This window comes from Neoarius graeffei, chromosome 23 (assembly GCF_027579695.1).
Source record: "Neoarius graeffei isolate fNeoGra1 chromosome 23, fNeoGra1.pri, whole genome shotgun sequence".
Classification (NCBI taxonomy): domain Eukaryota; kingdom Metazoa; phylum Chordata; class Actinopteri; order Siluriformes; family Ariidae; genus Neoarius; species Neoarius graeffei.
This window is the reverse complement of record NC_083591.1, coordinates 32,730,795-32,754,074: the sequence shown is the minus strand read 5'-3', so window position 1 is coordinate 32,754,074 and position 23,280 is coordinate 32,730,795. Positions and strand designations below refer to the sequence as shown.

The following is a 23,280-nucleotide window of genomic DNA, read 5'->3' as shown; positions in this document are numbered from 1 at the left end:
CACTTGCTAAAATGGCTTTTTTATTCTGTATCAAATAACAATTTTTATTTTGATATTTCCTATCATTTTGGTGAACATATCATATCATTTTATAGATTTAATAAAGCATCCGACTGTTTCACCCATACCTGGAAAGCAAACACTAATCCCTACAGTCACCAGTGCAACTACAAAATCTGTGTCATCACTTGTGTGCACATTCAACTGCAACTTTGACAACAGCCTGTGCACATGGAGTCAGTTAGCGACTGATGTTTTTGACTGGACAAGACACAGTGGTCCCACATCTACAGCAATGACTGGCCCCCCATCTGATCACACAACAGGAAGTAAGCATCCTCATTTATATAATAACTTTGAATTATGAAAAAGAGTATGTATTAAAATGTGTATATATATATATATATATATATATATATATATATATATATATGAAGACATTCATTTACCATTTCACGTGGAACATTATTGTATCTACGGTAGACTATAATATTAAAAAGCATCATGAATTCTATATCAGTACCTCTAAACCATCTTCTTCCTCCACCTCTCAATTGCCAGCTGGTTACTACCTGTACATTGAGGGTGACAGTGCTGCTCATGGAGACACAGCACGTCTCCTCAGTGAGGAATGCTCTGATGTCCAACCCCAGTGTCTACAGTTCTGGTACCACATGTACGGCTCCAGCTGGACTATGGGTCTGAGTGTCTACCTGTTGCATGGGAATGTGGCTCAGGAGGTCTGGAGAAAGAGAGAAAACCAGGGGAACGTTTGGCATCAGGCTCTAGTGGACATCACGCCCCATGGCAAATTCAGGGTCAGTCTGTTCAGAAATGCTATTAATTACGGCACTGGTAATTGTTTACATTCATGTACTGTGTCTCTTAGTCTATCAATTAATGTTAACAGAACACAGAACATCAATAGAAAAAAAGTACCAAACAATATTAATGTTAATTAAGAAAATAAAATAATGCGCTACTATTGTATATGGTACTGAAACATCCTACACTAAAATGTTTACATTCTGAAATGTTAGAGGCATGGAGAATATTTTAAGACTCAAAATTTCTCAAATAAAATTATAAATAAGGATACAAGACATAGATGTCCACCAAGAGGCAATGAATAAGTGAGAAAGTCTTTACTTATCACTTAGGTCCTCGGGATAGCTAAAAACACTGCCTGATGAAAAACCTCTGGTATTAATGAACCTAACAATTTTGGTTTGCTTGTAGATTTTATTTGAAGGACGTAGAGGTCACAGTGATCGGTCAGATGTTGCTCTGGATGACGTCTCTTTACACAGAGGACCCTGTGCAGGTGCTTATGTGTTTACCCTAAACTAGATCAAGTTTACAGATCCAAGCAGGAAAAGATTGATATAAATAGCAAATCACTTAAAGTATTCTGTTAATTAAATTAAAGGAATTCTTCATCCAAATCTCAACAACAGGAGGTTTTTTCATTATTATTAATCATCTTTGTTTTCAATTTTAATGGTGCTAAATTACTTTTCTTGGTTACATTTATATTGGAATTCAACATCTTAAATAAACTTCTATGACGTGTCATTTATAAGATTTACAAAGACAAAATATAGAATAACTACAGCTCATATTATAATTATTTCAGTTGTATTTATATTAATGATATTTTTGCTATACAGGTTTACTGGAAGATCCAATTGTTTTAACTTTACCTGAGATATCAACAGTAATCTCGACAGTCAGCAGCACAACTACATCTCCACAGCCATCTACAAAAAACACCCGAATTGCACCTGTTCAAAGAAACATCCCTGTACCAGTGAAATCTAATTTCTCACCTGGTTGCAGAATGAACTGCAGTTTTGACTATAATTTGTGCACATGGACTCAGTTATTGACTGATGTTTTTGACTGGACGAGACAACAAGGCTCCACCCCTACATCAATGACTGGTCCCTCATTTGATCACACAACAGGAGGTTAGCATCGTACCTTTTATATAGTGCTCATAGTAGGTGACTCCATTACAAGCAAAGTGGGGCACAAATGTTAGTCAGAAGCAAGTTGTGTATAATGAAAAGCTTTTTTCTATTGTATTTAACACAGTAAATTCATGCTGAACCTAAATTTTATGTCTATTGCTCCTCCTCTTTCTTTAATCCTCTATCACCAGCTGGTTATTACCTGTATATTGAGGGTGACAGCGCTTCTCATGGAGACACAGCACGTCTCCTCAGTGAGGAATGCTCTGATGTCCAACCCCAGTGTCTGCAATTCTGGTACCACATATACGGCTCCAGCTGGACTATGGGTCTGAGTGTCTACCTATTGCATGGGAATGTGGCTCAGGAGGTCTGGAGAAAGAGAGAAAACCAGGGGAACACCTGGCATCAGGCTCTAGTGGACATCACGCCCCATGGCAAATTCATGGTCAGGTTACCAGCATATTAATTGCAATCATTTTTGTATTACTGTTTGTTCTATCTTTCAAATTAACACTTTTGTAAGGGTCTACGGTATGCTGAAATTGTTTTGATATATCATTAATAAAGATTGGAGAGTTAAGTAAAATGTCAATCCTGTCCCTTAGAAGAACAGACAAGGGAAATCTTACATATTGTTAAATTCATACAGATAACTGATTAGTTTTGTCTGTTTAACATGCACTGACATCAGTAAACCAAAAAAAATTGTCTTCTTTTTAGATTTTATTTGAAGGACGCAGAGGAGATAATGCTCGGTCCGATGTTGCTCTGGATGATATTTCTATGCACAAAGGATCCTGTGCAGGTGCTTTTTAATTCATGCAAACCATATCAATGTTCAAGATTGGGCTTAAACCCAATAAAGGCTTCATAGATACAAGTCACTTAAAGTTTTTATGTTAGGTTGTAGATGATAATAAATTTGCAATTACTGGACTCATAGAAGAAGCGTTCCCCAAGGGTTATTTGACCAGTTATCTATCCCAGCTTTCTAAAAAGATATTATTTGGAATATTTTCTATGTGAGAGAGCTTTTTGCTTTTTTGTTTGTTTTTTTGTTTTGTTTTGCATGGTTATATGTGGATTTGCATTAACTATGTACGTAGATTGTATGTAGATTTGCAATAACTTCAAGGGTTCAACCATAACGACAATGCAAAGCAATGTTACGTTTTTAGAATTACTTCATTACGTATGAAAAAATATATAAAAATTGGAACCACATTTTCTCATTAGTTATTTATTTTTGCTGTTTTCATCTATTAGTGCTTGTTAAATTATTATTTTCAACATGCATTGTGTCACCTGTTTGAATTAAATTACCTGGAATTGGTATAATATGACATAACTGACAAAAACTAACTGGTAGTAAAAATAAAGCTGAAGACACAACAAAAAAAATGACATCTAAGCATGTGAAAATGTTTTGAAATTAGTCAGTTTTTTTTCTTTGTTATATGATTACAACAAACCAAATATTAGATTATTAAAACATATTTCCAGATAATAGTCATGTTGTGCTGGCATACAATTTTCATTCGAAGCATTTATTTTTACAATTTAAGCAAAAATATCTGCAAATAGAATAAGAAATTTAAGCCTTGAAATTAGTTTGTAAGTAAATAAATAAAGTCCAGAAATAGGTTTCATAACCTTATATTTTATTGACTGTAATCATGTAATTAGAAATACTACATGAATAAGAATATATTCAAAATACTTTCACTTGCTAAAATGGCTTTTTTATTCTGTATCAAATAATTTTTATTTTGATATTTCCTATCATTTTGTTGAACATGTTATATCATATCATTTTATAGATTTAATAAAGCATCCGACTGTTTCACCCATACCTGGAAAGCCAACACTAATCCCTACAGTCACCAGTGCAGCTACAAAATCTGCGTCATCACTTGTGTGCACATTCAACTGCAACTTTGACAACAGCCTGTGCACATGGAGTCAGTTAGCGACTGATGTTTTTGACTGGACAAGACACAGTGGTCCCACATCTACAGCAATGACTGGCCCCCCATCTGATCACACAACAGGAAGTAAGCATCCTCATTTATGTAATAACTTTGAATTATGAAAGAGTATGTATTAAAATATATATAGATATATCTGGTATGTGTGTGTGTGTGTGTGTGTATGTGTGTATATATATATATACACACAGACCACATACATCTACACACACACACACACACACACACACACACACACACACATATACACACATATACACACATATATATATACTATGCTAGAAACACCTCATGGATGCACTGGGACGCATCCTCAGTGATGTATCCTGGGGTCCTCGGGTGTTTCGGGTCTCGCAATATCATACACCCTCACCCAGGCGACCCAGCCAGGGTTGATCAAGCCCCGACTTGCATCCCAGTAGCAGTCCATGGATCACCCCTTTTAATCCAAAGCCACCGTGTGGCTTTCTCTGCGGCTTCGCTTGCGGATGCAATGGTCCTCTTCTTAGCTGCTCCTACAATGCCCAAGCAGCTCAAGACTTTGCAGAGGGAGCACCCTGCAAAACACCTACAGCCGACTTCTATGGGCTTGTAGAAGGTTCTCCAACCTCTCTCCATGCACTCCTCCACCAGCTCCTGGTACTTGGCTCTTTTCCTCTCATTGGCCTCCTCAAGACGCTCTTCCCAGGGAACTGTTCATTCCAGAATGATGAGGTGTTTTGAAGCCTCAGATGTTATCACCACATCTGGACGGAGAGTTGTTGCTGCCACATGTTGGGGAAACCTCAGCTGCTTTCACAGGTTGGCCTGCAGCTGCCAGTCATTTGCCGTGTGGAGGAGGCCTGTTCTTATATGTTGGCGTGTTCGGGGTTTCTCTCCAGCTTTTACGAAGGAGACTGCCTTCTTTGGGGCATGATGGTGCTTGCAGGAGCTGATGGCAGAGGTTAAGCTTTCAGCAACTGCCTTAAGCACCTGGTCATAGTGCCACCGGTAGCGGCCATCAGCCAGGGCCTTTGGGCAGCAGCTGAGAAGATGTTCTAAGGAGCCTCTACCGGAGCACAGAAGGCAGGAGGGTGTCTCACTCTTTCCTCAGACATGGAGGTTCGCAGGGCTCAGCAGGGCATCATAGACAGCTTGCACTAGGAAACGGACCCGATGGAAGTCTGCCTGCAAGATGTTTGTCCAGGTGATCCTGCACTGTAGTGCGCTCTCCCACCTTGTCCATGCTCCCTGTTGCCAGAGTCCCACCGCCCTGCTCACACGCTCTTCCTCCACGCTTGCTCGGACCTCCTCCTGGATCAGGTGGTGTCTCTCCTTACCGTGGGTCTGGCTGATCAGGGTCTTTTGGTAGTAACCCAGGCCTGCTCTTCCTGTTGCCACGGTGCCCACCAGTGCCTTCTGTCTTAGGCGAGACTCTGCCACCTCCACTGCTCTCCCAGCCTTCCACTTCCTTCCTGTCCTCACCTTGATGCCAGCTGCTGACAACTTGCAGTCCCTTGAGTCCCTGTACTGTAAGACTTCTCTGGTGCGTACCACCATGAACTCCTCGGTGAGGCTGCTGAAAGGAAGCTGCAGAGTGTTACTCGCCCCATACAGTCCCGCACTGGTGAGACTGCATGGGAGGCCTAGCCACTTTCAAAGAAAGCCACTGATCTTCCTTTCTAGGGACTCAACTGCTGTCATTGGGACTGCATAGATCAGCATGGGTCAGAGGATTCGTGGCAAGATAGAATGCTGATAGATCCAGGCTTTAAATCTACCAGGCAAACCAGACTTGTCAACCTTGGTGACCCAGGTTCCAGGTTCCATGCTGGACTTCTGGATGGCAGCTGAGTCTTTCAGGCTAGAGTCGAAGAGTTTCCCCAAACTCTTGACAGGTTGCTCTGTGATGGTTGGAATGACAGTTCCTGAGATGGAAAACCGGAACTTGTCAATCACTTTCCCTTTCTTCAGCACCATCGATCTTGACTTGGAGGGCTTGAAACTCATTCTTGCCCAGGTAATGAGTCTCTCGAGCCCTTGCAGGATCCACCTGCACCCTGGGACCGATGTTGTAGTGATGGTCAGGTCATCCATGTAGGCCCTGATCGGGGGCTGCCGTACACCTGACTTAGTCAGGGGCCCTCTGCATTCCACCTCGTCTGACTTGACCACCATGTTCATGGCTAGCGCGAAAAGGATAACAGAGATGGTACAGCCTGTTATTATTCCTTTCCCAATGTGATGCCAGTCTGATGTTTCTGACCCAGAAGTGACCCTCATCCTGAAATTATTGTAGTAATCCAAGATGAGGTCCTTGATCTTAATGGGAACATGATGGAGGCGCAATGCAAGCTCGACCAGCTTATATGGTATGGACCCGTAGGTGTTGGTCAGGTCCAACCACAAGACCACTAGGTCGCCTCTGTTCTCATGAGCCTCTCTAATCAGCTGTATGACGACTCCAGTATGCTCCAGACAGCCGGGTATTCCAGGGATCCCTCCCTTCTGCACTGATGGGTCGATGTAGTTGTTCTTGAGGAGAAACTCTGTCAGTCTCCGAGAGACGATGCTGAAAAACACCTTCCCTTCAACACTCAGGAGTGAGATGGTCCGAAACTGGTTGATGTTTTTCGAGTTCTCCTCTTTGGGGATCCATACTCCCTCAGCACACCTCCACTGGTCAGCGACTTTTCCCCTTCTCCAAATCACCTTCAGGATCTTCCACAGGTGCCGTAGAAGCTCTGGACAGTGCTTGTAAACCAGATAGGGAATACCACTGGGGCCTGGAGCAGATGCTGAGCGAGCTGCCTTGATGATATGCTCGACCTCTTTCAGGCTTGGCTCCTTCAGGTTGAACTCTGTTGTTGGAGGGGCGGGGCTGATGAGAGATTTGTTGGGTTCCAGGTCTTGTTCTCTCAGAGGATCGCACACTGTGTCCTGGAGGAAGCGATTCACTTACTCTATCGAGCACTCAAGCCGGCCACTGTGCTTGTCCCCAAGCAGTTGTTTTGTAAAGCCAAAGGGATTGGCAATGAATGCAGCTTGCTTCCTCGCTCTCTCTCTTCCCCGTCTCCGGTGCCACTCTGCTCTGCGAAGGGTCATCAGCTTCTTCCGCAGGATGTTTTTCAGCTCTGTTAAAGGTTGCTTCTCCTTATCAGCAGCAGTCTTATACTGCTTCTTCAGAGTGTGCAGCTCCTGGCACAGGCGATGTATCCTAGTGGCCCTGCGATTCATTGTGTAGGAGGTGGGCTTAGATCCTCCTTTCTCTACCTGCCCAAATCTCTCTGAGGCATAGCTGAAGATGATGGTGGTCATCGATTGGAGTCGGCTGTCAACATCTCCTTTGGCTGTAGCTTGGATGATGTTGGATACATCCTGGTCAAACGCCAACCACTCACTCCACTTGCTGGCTGGGGGCCACTTAATCCACTGCTGTGGAATTACTCTGCTGGGATTGGGAGGCTCAGGTACGTGGAGGGACTGGGCTTTGTGGTTTGCCTCCTGGCCGGGCACCTCCTGTGTCTCACCAGGTTCTGGACCTGTGCGTTGTACCTCAATCTCCTGCTCCAAGCATTTCATTCTGGTCTGATGGATTTTCAGGCCACGCTGGTTCTTGCACAGCTTTCCGCAAATGCATGTCACATTCGTCATCTGTCCATTTGCATGGGTCGTCAACGTTTGGTCTGTCCGATTGGAGATCTCATCCACCCCCCCTCTCAGGATCTCCTGGGTGTGTGTGTATATATATATATAATTCATTTATATAATTTACCATTTCATGTGGAACATTATTGTATCTAGACTATAATATTAAAAAGCATCATGAATTCTATATCAGTACCTCTAAACCATCTTCTTCCTCCACCTCTCAATTGCCAGCTGGTTACTACCTGTACATTGAGGGTGACAGTGCTGCTCATGGAGACACAGCACGTCTCCTCAGTGAGGAATGCTCTGATGTCCAACCCCAGTGTCTACAGTTCTGGTACCACATGTATGGCTCCAGCTGGACTATGGGTCTGAGTGTCTACCTGTTGCATGGGAATGTGGCTCAGGAGGTCTGGAGAAAGAGAGAAAACCAGGGGAACGTTTGGCATCAGGCTCTAGTGGACATCACGCCCCATGGCAAATTCAGGGTCAGTCTGTTCAGAAATGCTATTAATTACGGCACTGGTAATTGTTTACATTCATGTACTGTGTCTCTTAGTCTATCAATTAATGTTAACAGAACACAGAACACCAATAAAAAAAAGTACCAAACAATATTAATGTTAATTAAGAAAATAAAATGCTGCGCTACTATTGTATATGGTACTGAAACATCCTACACTAAAATGTTTACATTCTGAAATGTTAGCGGCGTGGAGAATATTTTAAGACTCAAAATTTCACAAATAAAATTATAAATAAGGATACAAGACATAGATGTCCACCAAGAGGCAATGAATAAGTGAGAAAGTCTTTACTTATCACTTAGGTCCTCGGGATAGCTAAAAACACTGCCTGATGAAAAACCTCTGGTATTAATGAACCTAACAATTTTGGTTTGCTTGTAGATTTTATTTGAAGGACGTAGAGGTCACAGTGATCGGTCAGATGTTGCTCTGGACGACGTCTCTTTACACAGAGGACCCTGTGCAGGTGTTTATGTGTTTATCCTAAACTAGATCAAGTTTACAGATCCAAGCGAGAAAATATTGATATAAATAGCAAATCACTTAAAGTATTCTGTTAATTAAATTAAAGGAATTCTTCATCCAAATCTCAACAACAGGAGTTTTTTTTTTTCGTTATTATTAATCATCTTTGTTTTCAATTTTAATGGTGCTAAATTACTTTTCTTGGTTACATTTATATTGGAATTCAACAGCTTAAATAAACTTCTATGACATGTCATTTATAAGATTTACAAAGACAAAATATAGAATAACTACAGATCATATTATAATTATTTCAGTTGTAGTTATATTAATGATATTTTTGCTATACAGGTTTACTGGAAGATCCAATTGTTTTAACTTTACCTGAGATATCAACAGTAATCTCGACAGTCAGCAGCACAACTACATTTCCACAGCCATCTACAAAAAACACCCGAATTGCACCTGTTCAGAGAAACATCCCTGTACCAGTGAAATCTAAGTTCTCACCTGGTTGCAGAATGAACTGCAGTTTTGACTATAATTTGTGCACATGGACTCAGTTATTGACTGATGTTTTTGACTGGACGAGACAACAAGGCTCCACCCCTACATCAATGACTGGTCCCTCATTTGATCACACAACAGGAGGTTAGCATCGTACCTTTTATACAGTATAGCGCTCATAGTAGGTGACTCCATTACAAGCAAAGTGGGGCATAAATGTTAGTCAGAAGCAAGTTGTGTATAACGAAAAGCTTTTTTCTATTGTATTTAACACAGTAAATTCATGCTGAACCTAAATTTTATGTCTATCGCTCCCCCTCTTTCTTTAATCCTCTATCACCAGCTGGTTACTACCTGTATATTGAGGGTGACAGCGCTTCTCATGGAGACACAGCACGTCTCCTCAGTGAGGAATGCTCTGATGTCCAACCCCAGTGTCTGCAATTCTGGTACCACATATACGGCTCCAGCTGGACTATGGGTCTGAGTGTCTACCTATTGCATGGGAATGTGGCTCAGGAGGTCTGGAGAAAGAGAGAAAACCAGGGGAACACCTGGCATCAGGCTCTAGTGGACATCACGCCCCATGGCAAATTCATGGTCAGGTTACCAACATATTAATTGATTGATTGATATATTGATTGATATATACTTTATTATGCCAAAAGGGAAATTTGTCTTGGACTCATGCACTGCATACAATGCTCAACAATAAGAAAAAACAAAAAAACTTACAAAACAGACAACTCAATATAAATAACACATAACAAACAAACAGACAACCCCCCCACCTCCCCAAAGATTGCAACCTTCCCATAAACACCATGGCACCATTGCAGTGACTACAGCCTCAGGCAGCATCAATCCAACAATCAAAATCTCACAAGACAAACAACTCAGCATACATAACACATAACAGCCTGCCCCCCCAAATGCACACTTCCCGTAAACACCATGGCACCATTACACAGTGACCACAGCCTCAGGCCGCATCATTTAAAAGTTTGATGGAAGTAGGCACAAATGACTTTCTAAAGCGGTTCAGTTTACAGTGTGGAACTCTAAATCGTCTACCTGAGGGCAAAAGTTCATACTCTGCATATAGAATATGTGATGGGTCAGTCAATATCCTCTGAGCTTGCCTAAGAACAGATTGATCATATAAAGTTTGAAGGGACTGGTAATCCTTCCTACCCATAACCTTCATGGCAGTTTGAATCAGACGGTTGAGCTTGTTTTTCAGTTGCACAGTGAGGTTGCCAAACCATACTGATATCCCATATCTAACCAAACTCTCCAATACCGCCTGACAGAATACAAACATAATCCTCTGATCCACACCAAACACTCTGAATCTATCTAAGAAATATAGTCTCTGCTGTATTCGACAACAGAGACTCTCAACATGTACCTTCCAACTAAAAGTATTATCCAGGTGAATTCCTAGGTACCTGCATGTGCTGACCTGACTAATGTGTGTGTCATGTCTGACCACAGGACTGTGGTCCCCAACAGACCTGGGGTCCAGGATCATCTCCTTAGTCTTAGAGATGTTTGAAATGAGATGGTTAGCATTGCACCACTGCACAAAGTTTCCTATTTCTGAGAAATAGGCTGAAGTACATGTGTCTTTATGCAGTAGGCTAAGGATGGCTGTATCATCTGAAAATTTAAAAACATAATTCCCAGGGTGACTGCTTGAGCATTCATTTGTATACAGCGTGAACAGGACTGGTGAGCTAACACACCCCTGTGGGGCACCTGTGCTAACTATTGTTGCTTCCGAGAGGGTGTTGTTGACTCTGACACACTGACTACGGTTGGTTAAAAAAGGAAAATACCATTTAATTAAAAAAGGGTTCACATTCATCTGCTTCAACTTTGAGATAAGCAGATGAGGCTGGAGTGTGTTGAAGGCTGAGCTAAAAATCAGCAAATAAGATACGTACGTAGGCTTGGGGATTCTCCAAGTGTTTGACAGTGAGGTGAGTGATGCTGGCTATAGCATCATCTGTTGCCCTGCTATGTCTATACGCAAACTGATATGGATCAAGTACAGGATTAACCCCAAGCTTGAGCATCGACACCATGTATTTTTCAAAACATTTCATGACTGTAGAAGTCAATGCCACCAGTCTAAAGTTGTTATTTTCAGTTGGACAATTCTTTTTGGCTATTGGCACTAAGATTGATTTTTTCCAGAGGGTGGGGACAGTATGTAAGTCCACAGATTTCTGAAAAATGGGACACCACACTGGAGTGAGCTCTTCTGCGCATGCCTTTAAGAGCATTGCAGAGATGCCATCTGGGCCTGTGGCTTTTTTACTATGTGTGTGTTTAAAAATTGACTGAATTCCACTGAGGGTCAACTACAATCCTACACCCAGGGTCGGTAGAAATATTGTCTATTAAGTTTTCACCTTCCTCTAAAAAGTTACAATTTTCAAACCTTGAGAAAAACCCATTTAATTAATTTGCTTTGTCCAGATCATTATCAGAAAACATGCATTTCCTGGTTGTATTCATATTAGTTATGACCTTCACAGAGTGCCACATCTTTCTAGAGTCCATTGACATAAAATGATTTTCTAAAACGTCCTTGTGATGCCTTCTGGCATCCCTGAGCATCTGATTAAGCTCCTATTGCACTACCTTCACCCCTGCCTTATCATTATTCATGAAAGCTATCTTTTTCCTGTTTATACAGTTCTCCACATCATTTGTTATATACGGCATGTTGTTGGGCTAAACTACAATGTCCTTTTTGATGACAGCACAGTCAACACAGAACTGTATGTAGTCCGTTATTGTGTCCACAGCCACGTCCAACTCCAAGTTATGGAATAAGTCCCAGTCTGTGCAAAGCAGGGATGCTTTAAGTGTCTCTATACTGTCTGTATCCCATATGGCCACTCTTTTAATTTGTGGCTTATTCCTTTTCAGAACAGTCTTGTAGATGGGTATGAGCTGTACAGTATTATGATAAGAGTTTGACAGGGGAGAGGTTAATTTGGCGATATAAGCATTTTTAATATTTCCATAGCATGTATCTAAAACTCTGTCATCCTGTGTTTTACATGTTACATATTGTTCAAAGCCAGATAGGGTTATTTCCAATCTACAGTGGTTGAGATCCCCTAAAATGAAGATGGGGCTCCAGGCGAACGTTGCAATTGCTGGTTAACACAATCAGCTATTTTGCTCGCAGCTCTCGCCGCATTTCCACTGGGAGGGACATACACTGCACATATTAAGATGCAATTGCAATCATTGTTTGTATTACTGTTTGTTCTATCTTTCAAATTAACACTTTTGTAAGGGTCTACGGTATGCTGAAATTGTTTTGATACATCAGTAATAAAGATTGGAGAGTTAAGTTAAATGTCAATCCTGTCCCTTAGAAGAACAGACAAGGGAAATCTTACATATTGTTAAATTCATACAGATAACTGATTAGTTTTGTCTGTTTAACAAGCACTGACATCAGTAAACCAAAAAAAATTGTCTTGTTTTTAGATTTTATTTGAAGGACGCAGAGGAGACAATGCTCGGTCTGATGTTGCTCTGGATGATATTTCTATGCACAAAGGATCCTGTGCAGGTGCTTTTTTTTTTTTTAAATTCATGCAAACCATACCATATCAATGTTCAAGATTGGGCTTAAATCCAATAAAGGCTTCATAGATACAACAAGTCACTTGAAGTTTTTATGTTAGGTTGTAGATGATAATAAATTTGCAATAACTGGACTCATAGAAGAAGTGTTCCCCAAGGGTTATTTGACCAGTTATCTATTTCAGCTTTCTAAAAAGATATTATTTGGAATATTTTCTATGTGAGAGAGCTGGTTGTTTGTTTGTTTGTTTGTTTGTTTGTTTGCTTGCTTGCTTGCTTGCTTGCTTGTTTGGGGTTTCTTTATTTTGCATGGTTATATGTGGATTTGGATTAACTATGTATGTAGGTTGTATGTAGATTTGCAATAACTTCAAGGGTTCAACCATAATGACAATGCAAAGCAATGTTACGTTTTTAGAATTACTTCATTACGTATGAAAAAAATATATAAAAAATGGAACCACATTTTTTCATTAGTTATTTATTTTTGCTGTTTTCATCTATTAGTGCTTGTTAAATTATTATTTTCAACATGCATTGTGTCACCTGTTTAAAGTAAATTACCTGGAATTGGTATAATATGGCAAAACTCACATAATAATTGATAGTAAAAATAAAGCTGAAGACACAACAATAAAAAATGACATCTAAGCATGTGAAAATGTTTTGAAAATAGTCAGGGTTTTTTTTTCTCTGTTATATGATTGCAACAAACCAAATATTAGATTTTTAAAACATATTTCCAGATAATAGTCATGTTGTGCTGGCATACAATTTTCATTGTAAGCATTTATTTTTACAATGTAAGCAAAAATATCTGCAAATAGAATAAGAAATTTAAGCCTTGAAATTAGTTTGTAAGTAAATAAATAAATAAAGTCCAGAAATAGGTTTCATAACCTTATATTTTATTGACTGTAATCATGTAATTAGAAATACTACATGAATAAGAATATATTCAAAATACTTTCACTTGCTAAAATGGCTTTTTTATTCTGTATCAAATAACAATTTTTATTTTGATATTTCCTATCATTTTGTTGAACATGTTATATCATATCATTTTATAGATTTAATAAAGCATCCGACTGTTTCACCCATACCTGGAAAGCCAACACTAATCCCTACAGTCACCAGTGCAACTACAAAATCTGCGTCATCACTTGTGTGCACATTCAACTGCAACTTTGACAACAGCCTCTGCACATGGAGTCAGTTAGCGACTGATGTTTTTGACTGGACGAGACAACAGGGCTCCACCCCTACATCAATGACTGGTCCCTCATTTGATCACACAACAGGAGGTTAGCATCGTACCTTTTATACAGTATAGCGCTCATAGTAGGTGACTCCATTACAAGCAAAGTGGGGCATAAATGTTAGTCAGAAGCAAGTTGTGTATAACGAAAAGCTTTTTCTATTGTATTTAACACAGTAAATTCATGCTGAACCTAAATTTTATGTCTATCGCTCCCCCTCTTTCTTTAATCCTCTATCACCAGCTGGTTACTACCTGTATATTGAGGGTGACAGCGCTTCTCATGGAGACACAGCACGTCTCCTCAGTGAGGAATGCTCTGATGTCCAACCCCAGTGTCTACTGTTCTGGTACCACATATACGGCTCCAGCTGGACTATGGGTCTGAGTGTCTACCTATTGCATGGGAATGTGGCTCAGGAGGTCTGGAGAAAGAGAGAAAACCAGGGGAACACCTGGCATCAGGCTCTAGTGGACATCATGCCCCATGGCAAATTCATGGTCAGGTTACCAACATATTAATTGCAATCATTGTTTGTATTCCTGTTTGTTCTATCTTTCAAATTAACACTTTTGTAAGGGTCTACGGTATGCTGAAATTGTTTTGATACATCATTAATAAAGATTGGAGAGTTAAGTTAAATGTCAATCCTGTCCCTTAGAAGAACAGACAAGGGACATCTTACATATTGTTAAATTCATACAGATAACTGATTAGTTTTGTCTGTTTAACAAGCACTGACTTCAGTAAAACAAAAAAAATTGTCTTGTTTTTAGATTTTATTTGAAGGACGCAGAGGAGATAATGCTCGGTCCGATGTTGCTCTGGATGATATTTCTATGCACAAAGGATCCTGTGCAGGTGCCTTTTTTTTTTTTTTTAATTCATGCAAACCATATCAGTGTTCAAGATTGGGCTTAAACCCAATAAAGGCTTCATAGATACAAGAAGTCACTTAAAGTTTTTATGTTAGTTTGTAGATGATAATAAATTTGCAATAACTGGACTCATTGAAGAAGCCTTCCCCAAGGGTTATTTGACCAGTTATCTATCCCAGCTTTCTAAAAAGATATTATTTGGAATATTTTCTATGTGAGAGAGCTTTTTGCTTTTTTGTTTGTTTTTGTTTTGCATGGTTATATGTGGATTTGGATTAACTATGTATGTAGATTGTATGTAGATTTGCAATAACTTCAAGGTTTCAACCATCATGACAATGCAAAGCAATGTTACTTTTTTAGAATTACTTCATTACGTATGAAAAAATATATAAAAATCCGAACCACATTTTTTCATTAGTTATTTATTTTTGCTGTTTTCATCTATTAGTGCTTGTTAAATTATTATTTTCAACATGCATTGTGTCACCTGTTTGAATTAAATTACCTGGAATTGGTATAATATGACGGAATTGACAAAAAATAATTGATAGTAAAAATAAAGCTGAAGACACAACAATAAAAAAATGACATCTAAGCATGTGAAAATGTTTTGAAAATAGTCAGTTTTTTTTCTCTGGTATATGATTGCAACAAATCAAATATTAGATTATTAAAACATATTTCCAGATAATAGTCATGTTGTGCTGGCATACAATTTTCATTGTAAGCATTTATTTTTACAATGTAAGCAAAAATATCTGCAAATAGAATAAGAAATTTAAACCTTGAAATTAGTTTGTAAATAAATAAAGTCTAGAAATAGGTTTTATAACCTTGTATTTTATTGACTGTAATCATGTAATTAGAAATACTACATGAATAAGAATATATTCAAAATACTTTCACTTGCTAAAATGGCTTTTTTATTCTGTATCAAATAATTTTTATTTTGATATTTCCTATCATTGTGGTGAACATTTTATATCATATCATTTTATAGATTTAATAAACCATCAGACTGTTTCACCCATACCTGGAAATCCAGCATTAATCACTACAGTCACCAGTGCAACTACAAAATCTGCATCATCACTTGTGTGCACATTCAACTGCAACTTTGACAACAGCCTGTGCACATGGAGTCAGTTAGCGACTGATGTTTTTGACTGGACAAGACACAGTGGTCCCACATCTACAGCAATGACTGGCCCCCCATCTGATCACACAACAGGAAGTAAGCATCCTCATTTATATCCTAACTTTGATTTATGAAAAAAATGTATGTATTAAAATGAATACACACACACACACAGTATATACATGTGTGTGTGTGTGTGTGTGTGTGTGTGTGTGTGTGTAGATATTCATTTACCATTTCACCTGGAACATTATTGTATTTGAACTATAATATTAAAAAGCATCATGAATTCTATATCAGTACCTCTAAACCATCTTCTTCCTCCACCTCTCAATTGCCAGCTGGTTACTACCTGTACATTGAGGGTGACAGTGCTGCTCATGGAGACACAGCACGTCTCCTCAGTGAGGAATGCTCTGATGTCCAACCCCAGTGTCTACAGTTCTGGTACCACATGTATGGCTCCAGCTGGACTATGGGTCTGAGTGTCTACCTGTTGCATGGGAATGTGGCTCAGGAGGTCTGGAGAAAGCGAGAAGACCAGGGGAACATTTGGCATCAGGTTCTAGTGGACATCATGCCCCATGGCAAATTCAGGGTCAGTCTGTTCAGAAATGCTATTATTAACAAATGGAAAACTATCCAGCTAACTCAAAAATACTTTTGTTTTACACATCATATGAGATCAATGAGCCTACAAAATTGCTTTGCTTTTAGATTTTATTTGAAGGACGCAGAGGACACAATGCTCGGTCAGATGTGGCCATGGATGATGTCTTCATCCACAAAGGAACCTGTGCAGGTATTTTTCTCCTATAACCTATCAAATCTACGACAAGGTTTTAAAAACAGAAAATTCTTTACATTTTTTATTTTATTTAAAATGTCTGTTTAATAAACTACCACATTCTTGCATATTCAATTTTTTTTTTAAATCAAAAGATATTCCAAAAATATTTTCTTTGTTTGTTTACTTGGTTTCTTTCCCTTGATTTATTTAACATTATTTTTTATCTTTTTTAACTTACATTATTTGTCAATTGGTGTGTTTTAATAATGTTTTCACTTTTGCAAATTCAATGATTTTGCATCTGAATTGTATTAACATTTGACATATAATTCTTAGTAGTATCAGATATTTTTTTCAAAAATATCTGATACTACTAAGAATTATATGTCAAATTTTAATATAATTCAGATGCAAAATCATTGAATAGATATTTTTTCAAAAATATCTAATATATTATTGATAATTTTTTCCCATCTAGATTTAATGAAACATTTGGTTGGTTCAGCTACATCTGACATTGCTCAGCAGTAATGTCTGTGGTCAGCAACAAACCTGCAACTTCACTGCCTCTTAAATAAATCACTGCAGTAACAGAATGCAATCCTTTCACGAACTTCAGCACTTGGACCATAACATACCACTTCTCAGTCTCCTAACAATCAGGATTTTGGTTTAAGTTACCAATCTTATATAACTCATCACTGATACTGAATGATGAATTTATAATTGCTTTTTGATAGATTATCTAACAAAGTACAATTCTGTTTTTTTGTGCACTTATGTTCAATTTCCAATTAACTGCACTCGCAAATATGAGTTGCATGTGTGTTTATCTTTCACATTTTTTTTTACTTTTACTCACTATTTTTCAAAGAGAAATCTGTCCTATCGATTCAGTACTTTTTAATCACTTGAATAAAATATACAATCTAACAGATGGTGAATGATTGCTTGGTATACCCCTTTATAAATTTCTACTTTTTTCGACACATGCATGCATTCACAGTATCTCCTTCAATGTAAAAACAGTGCATGTGATTTGGTATCTATGGTCATTTTGCATTTACCTAGCCAGTTTGTATCATGACTGCTATTAGCTTGGAAGGTAGATTATACAGGCAAATATAATAATAGCTTTCAGAAGTTCCTTATATTTCGATATTATTTGCTTGTGTTCCTTGGATTCTTGTTGTAATGTGCACTAATTAACTGCCAGTAAACAAATGTGGTGTAAGATTGAGGTGCAGACTTCTTTCCCCTCCATGATTCTTTCTTGTAAATTATACTTTATAGTCTTATATATTTTAAAACAAGCAAGTTAAATTTACACATTTAATGTATTAGTATAGTATTTGCATTTTTACTGCTACTTTCAACAATAAAATTATTATTATTGATAATAATAATTTTACTTTTGCTGACCCTGAAGGATACAGCAGTGACATTGTTATGAGTAGCTGCAGATATATATGACAGAGTGTCTTTCCAGAGGGATATCCAAATGTTTTCTCAGTAATGGAAACTATTGTGGAATAATGACTGTAGTTACCAGGAACATTTTTCTCTATTTTTCAATATTGATTTTGACATCATTAGATCAAATGTGACTTTAATAGACTTATTTATTTCCATGTTAAATTTTATATAAAATAAGATAAAAATAGTCATTATAGTATGCAAGGGACATTTTTGTCTGTGATATGACATCAATGAGTGCAGTTTATTTGTTGATTTGACACCGTTAAGGTAAAATGGTCTTTACTAGAGCTTTAATCTGCATTATCTTTTTATGTGTCTGCCACTGAGTGATGGAGACACTATGTTTCCAGTTTGTCCATTCATCCATCCAAGATTCTTTTTACTGTAGCATGATATTTCAAAAAAGAGTGGTTGAATGTTTCTTACAGTACCAGTCAAAAGTTTAGGCATAACTTCAAATTCAATGGAGTTTCTTTATTTTTATTAATTAAAACACACTTCATGTCTTAAAGTGCATATCCTGGACCAATTTTATTTTATTTTTTATATGAAAGTATGTCCCTTTACACACTCATCCAGAAGGGTAATTTTGCACAAGGCCATCTGTCTACAGCAGAAAAAAATAAAATAAAACGCATCTGGAAAAATTCCAAGGGAGTCTGGAGCCAGATTCGTGATGTCACCTGCAGAACTGCCAGCAGGCTGAGAGAGCAGGCGCAGGCTGCGCGAGCTTTGTGCAGTCTCAGTGACAGCCTGTGTAGAGGAAGCACTCCCATTTCTCTCTCATTGTCCGGTCTTTTGGAAAACGCTGAGTACTAATCCCATCATGATTGGTGTTGCTACACCCTCCTACGATACATCTGTTAACCATTTTAATAATTACGTGATAACGTTGAAGAAATTTGCAGAAAACCACAGGCCGTTTCCTCATAAACAAACCAGCGCTGACGTAGGATTCAGAAGGAGGCGTCCCGCATGTGACGTCACGAAAATCAATGTTTGCCGGGAAATTCAAATGACAAGTTTTTTCAGAGGCGGACAAATTCACCTCAAATGGCTTGATTTCAACTGAATTTTTCTGGTATTGCGCAAGTTAAAAAAATTGCACAAAATGCAAAATGTAACACATATTTGACCAAAGTTTAATATAAAATAGGAGAATTACATTGCTCTTGCTCCTGAATTTATCCAAGATGTGCCCTTTAAAGTAATGATGGACTTTTGTTTGTCTTTCCTTAGTTGAACAGTTCTTGGCATACCATGGATTACTACGGTTGTCAAATAAGGCTATTTACTTATTATTATTCATCCTGACGCCCCACAGGCCAACTGGCCTGTCAGTTGCCAGCCTCTTACGGGGCTGTCTGTGTCTATCAAGAGCACACACACACTTAATCTACTACTGGCTTGCTCAGCCTATCGCAGCTTCACAACCATTCACACCTATGGTCAATTTAGAGCCACCAATTAGCCTAACCTGCATGTATTTGGACTGTGGGGGAAACCAGAGCACCCGGAGGAAACCCACACAGACATGGAGAGAACATGCAAACTCCACACAGAAAGGCCTCCATCGGCCGCTGGGGTCGAACCCAGAACCTTCTTGCGGTGAGGCAATAATGCTAAGCACTACACCACCATGCCGCCCAGTTATTTACTGTTTGTTCTCTCAAACACATTAAGAAGGCAAGAAATTCCACTACTTTTGACAAGGCACACCAATTAACTAAAAAGCATTCCAACCTCATGAAGCTGGTTAAGATAATACCAGCGATGTACAAAGTGTCAAGGTAAACGGTGACTACTTTGAAGAATCTAAAATAATAAACATTTTTTTAAATAAATTTTTTTGTTTACCACAATTCCACATATGTTCCCTATGTTATTTCATAGTTTTGATGTCCTCAGTATTTTTCTACAATGTATAAAATAGTCAAAATACAGAAAATCCTATGAATGAGTAGGTGTGTCCAAACTTTTGACTGGTACTGTATATGAAATTATCATTGTAACCAGCAGCACTGATTAGATTTTTCAATTGATGCAAATTGGATCAAGGTCACAGCAAATGTCTGAAATAATTTTCTTCAATAGCTTCCTTTATGGGGCAGCACGGTGGTGCAGTGGTTAGCGCTGTCGCCTCACAGCAAGAAGGTCCGGGTTCAAGCCCCATGGCCAGCGAGGGCCTTTCTGTGTAGAGTTTGCATGCTCTCCCCGTGTCCACATGGGTTTCCTCCAGGTGCTCCAGTTTCCCCCACAGTCCAAAGACATGCAGGTTAGGTTAACTGGTGACTCTAAATTGACCGTAGGTGTGAATGTGAATGGTTGTCTGTGTCAGCCCTGTGATGACCTGGCGACTTGTCCAGGGTGTACCCCGCCTTTCGCCCATAGTCAGCTGGGATAGGCTCTAGCTTGCCTGCGACCCTGTAGAACAGAATAAAGCAGCTAGACATAATGAGATGAGCTTCCTTTATGATTGAAGTATATTTTGAGGGTATTTCTGGCATACAAATTAGTACCAGAAACAACTAGACTTCTTGTTGATGGAGGCATCCCGATCAACACCACTGGCAGTGAGTTTGATTTGTTTCAATTATATAAATATTTAATAAACACACAATTATGTGTGTGGATGCCTATTTACATTCCCATACATTTACAACAGTCCCTACCTCAATAGCAGCCGTAAGACTATGTACAGTAATAGTTGATAGGACCAGCCGAAGCCTTTATGGGACCCTAAGCAGAATCTGATTTGGGGACCCCTACTGCCTTAGCATCGCAAATACTATTGACTATTGTCAATGTTTTATCATTTGCACACCTACTGTAAATCTAATCCAGCCATTATCAATTTTATTAGTTGTAGCTATGTTGTTTACATCATACCAGTATCAGCCTGGCATGTTTTTTCCCTTCTATGGTTTTAAATCTTAAAAAGTAGCAAACTCACAAGAGTGGTCAGGTGTTAATTTGCACTTTAATATTCAAAGTGATGCATTACTAAGTGGCATACTGAAAGTGTTGTACTGAAAAGTAACAAACACCAGCAAACAATGCATTTACTGTAAATAAGTTTAACCCCTTTAATCTCTTTTGGTTAAAAAAAATTGCAACATGGAAAGATGCAGAACAACAATCAACTCCACTTAAAACTAAGAACTTAGAAAAACAGTACCTCCATCAGTAAAGTTTCCTTTTTTTATAAAATAAATGCAAATTAAAAAAAAAAAAACAGACAATATTAAATACATGAAATACATACTTAAATCATGACAAAATGAACAGAGGAACTTGTAACAAGATAATTATGGTTCAAAAATAAAATATAAAACTGAGTAATTTTGAAAACTATGTACAGAGTTTAAAATTCAAAAATAAGCTACTTCATACATTTACTCTTCTTATTCCTTTTACAAACTTCATGGATTCACTGTAGCTTTTTTTTTTTATAAATTTATGCAATGTCACAATATTTATTTCAGTCCAGAGTTGTATTAATTTTTCACCAAGATCTTGTGTTGAGGATGGGAGAATCAAACCACTGCATTAAAGTCTCCAGCACATCCCAAATATTCTCATTGGGGTTAAGATCAGGACTCTGTGATGGCCAATTCATGTGTGAAAATGATTTATCATATTTCCTGAACCACTCTTTCATAATCTGTGCCCTAATTTTATGCCCATGCCATCAGGGAAGAAAAAATCCATTGATGTGATAACCTGGTCATGCAGTACATTCAGGTCATCAGCTGACTTCAATTTTATTGCCCCATAACTTTGCTGAGCCTTGACCTGACCAACTGAAGCAACAACAGATCACAACACTGCCTCCAGAGACTTGTACAGTGGCCACTATGCATGATAGATGCATTGCTTCATGTGCTTCCCTTCTTACCCTGACACACCCATCACTCAGGAATAGAGTAAATCTGGACTTATCAAACCACATGACCTTTTTCCATTGCTCCAGAATCCAATCTTTATGCTCCCTAGCAAATTGAAGCCTTTTCTCCTGATTAGTCACACTCATAAGTGGTTTTCTTATGGCTACACAACTGTTTATTACCAATCCTGTGAGTTCTCATCACATTGTGAGTGTGGAAATGCTCTTAATTTCACTATTAAACATAGCCATGAATTCTACTGTCGATTTATTTATTTTTTTAAAGGATTCCACAAAGTTGGTGGTTCACCACTATCCTTCCAGGTGTTAATAATGTGTTGGACAGTTCTTAAACCAATTTCAGTCATTTCAGCAATCTCCTTAGTTGTTTTCTTTGCTTGATGCAGGCCGATAATTTGACCCTTTTGAAACCCAGTAACATCTTTTCCATGAGCATGGGACATGTCTTCTGACATGTTTGTTTAAGAAATGAGAAGCTACTCATTGCATCACTTAGGGTTAAAATAATTGTTGCCAGCTGAAACACATTAATCACTGCAGTAATTATCCAGTCAAAGCCTCTATTATATTTGCTTATTTAAATCCAAATGTTGATTTTTTTTTTTGGATCGGGCAGTATACCTCAATAGTATTATTATCCATCCGTCCATTACCTGTAACCACTTATCCTGTGCAGGGTCACAGGCAAGCTAGAGCCTATCCCAGCTGACTATGGGTGAGAGGCAGGGTACACCCTGGACAAGTCACCAGATCATCGCAGGGCTTAGTATTATTAGTATAATAGTAGTATGATTCTGTTTGCTGAGAAGAGGAGCTGACTTTTTGCATGAGCCTAGTAAATCTAGTCATATGTCTATCAAAGAAAATGACAAACTTTACAGTCAAAGAAAACTATGCCCAATATTATTTTTTTAAATAGGTAAAATTATTTATACGTACACCTGGGTCTTATTGAAACTGAGTAGTGGTGCATAGAATTGGCATACAAAGCATTCAAGTAAATTGTGATACATTGCTCTGCATCATACAGTGGTGCCTGAAAGTTTGTGAACCCTTTAGAATTTTCTATATTTCTGCATAAATATGACCTAAAACATCATCAGATTTTCACACAAGTC

The 23,280-nt window shown here is 38.5% G+C and overlaps 1 protein-coding gene and 1 pseudogene across 1 annotated transcript in view; one reads left to right on the top strand and one right to left on the bottom strand.

Moving 5' to 3' along the window:
• LOC132871277 (MAM and LDL-receptor class A domain-containing protein 1-like) overlaps positions 1–16,805 on the top strand; it is a 43,423-nt gene extending 26,618 nt beyond the window's left edge. Inside the window, exons 18-35 of the mRNA XM_060905398.1 lie at positions 96–329; positions 562–818; positions 1,240–1,324; positions 1,671–1,970; positions 2,165–2,421; positions 2,697–2,781; positions 3,797–4,030; positions 7,826–8,082; positions 8,503–8,589; positions 8,976–9,237; positions 9,437–9,693; positions 12,610–12,694; positions 13,779–14,012; positions 14,211–14,467; positions 14,744–14,828; positions 15,849–16,082; positions 16,328–16,584; positions 16,704–16,805. Of these exons, the coding sequence (XP_060761381.1) occupies positions 96–329; positions 562–818; positions 1,240–1,324; positions 1,671–1,970; positions 2,165–2,421; positions 2,697–2,781; positions 3,797–4,030; positions 7,826–8,082; positions 8,503–8,589; positions 8,976–9,237; positions 9,437–9,693; positions 12,610–12,694; positions 13,779–14,012; positions 14,211–14,467; positions 14,744–14,828; positions 15,849–16,082; positions 16,328–16,584; positions 16,704–16,805 (3,569 nt within the window). The remainder of the gene's footprint in view (positions 1–95; positions 330–561; positions 819–1,239; positions 1,325–1,670; positions 1,971–2,164; positions 2,422–2,696; positions 2,782–3,796; positions 4,031–7,825; positions 8,083–8,502; positions 8,590–8,975; positions 9,238–9,436; positions 9,694–12,609; positions 12,695–13,778; positions 14,013–14,210; positions 14,468–14,743; positions 14,829–15,848; positions 16,083–16,327; positions 16,585–16,703) is intronic.
• On the bottom strand, positions 4,324–7,366 carry LOC132871206 (uncharacterized; annotated as a pseudogene).
• Positions 16,806–23,280: the final 6,475 nt, after the last annotated feature.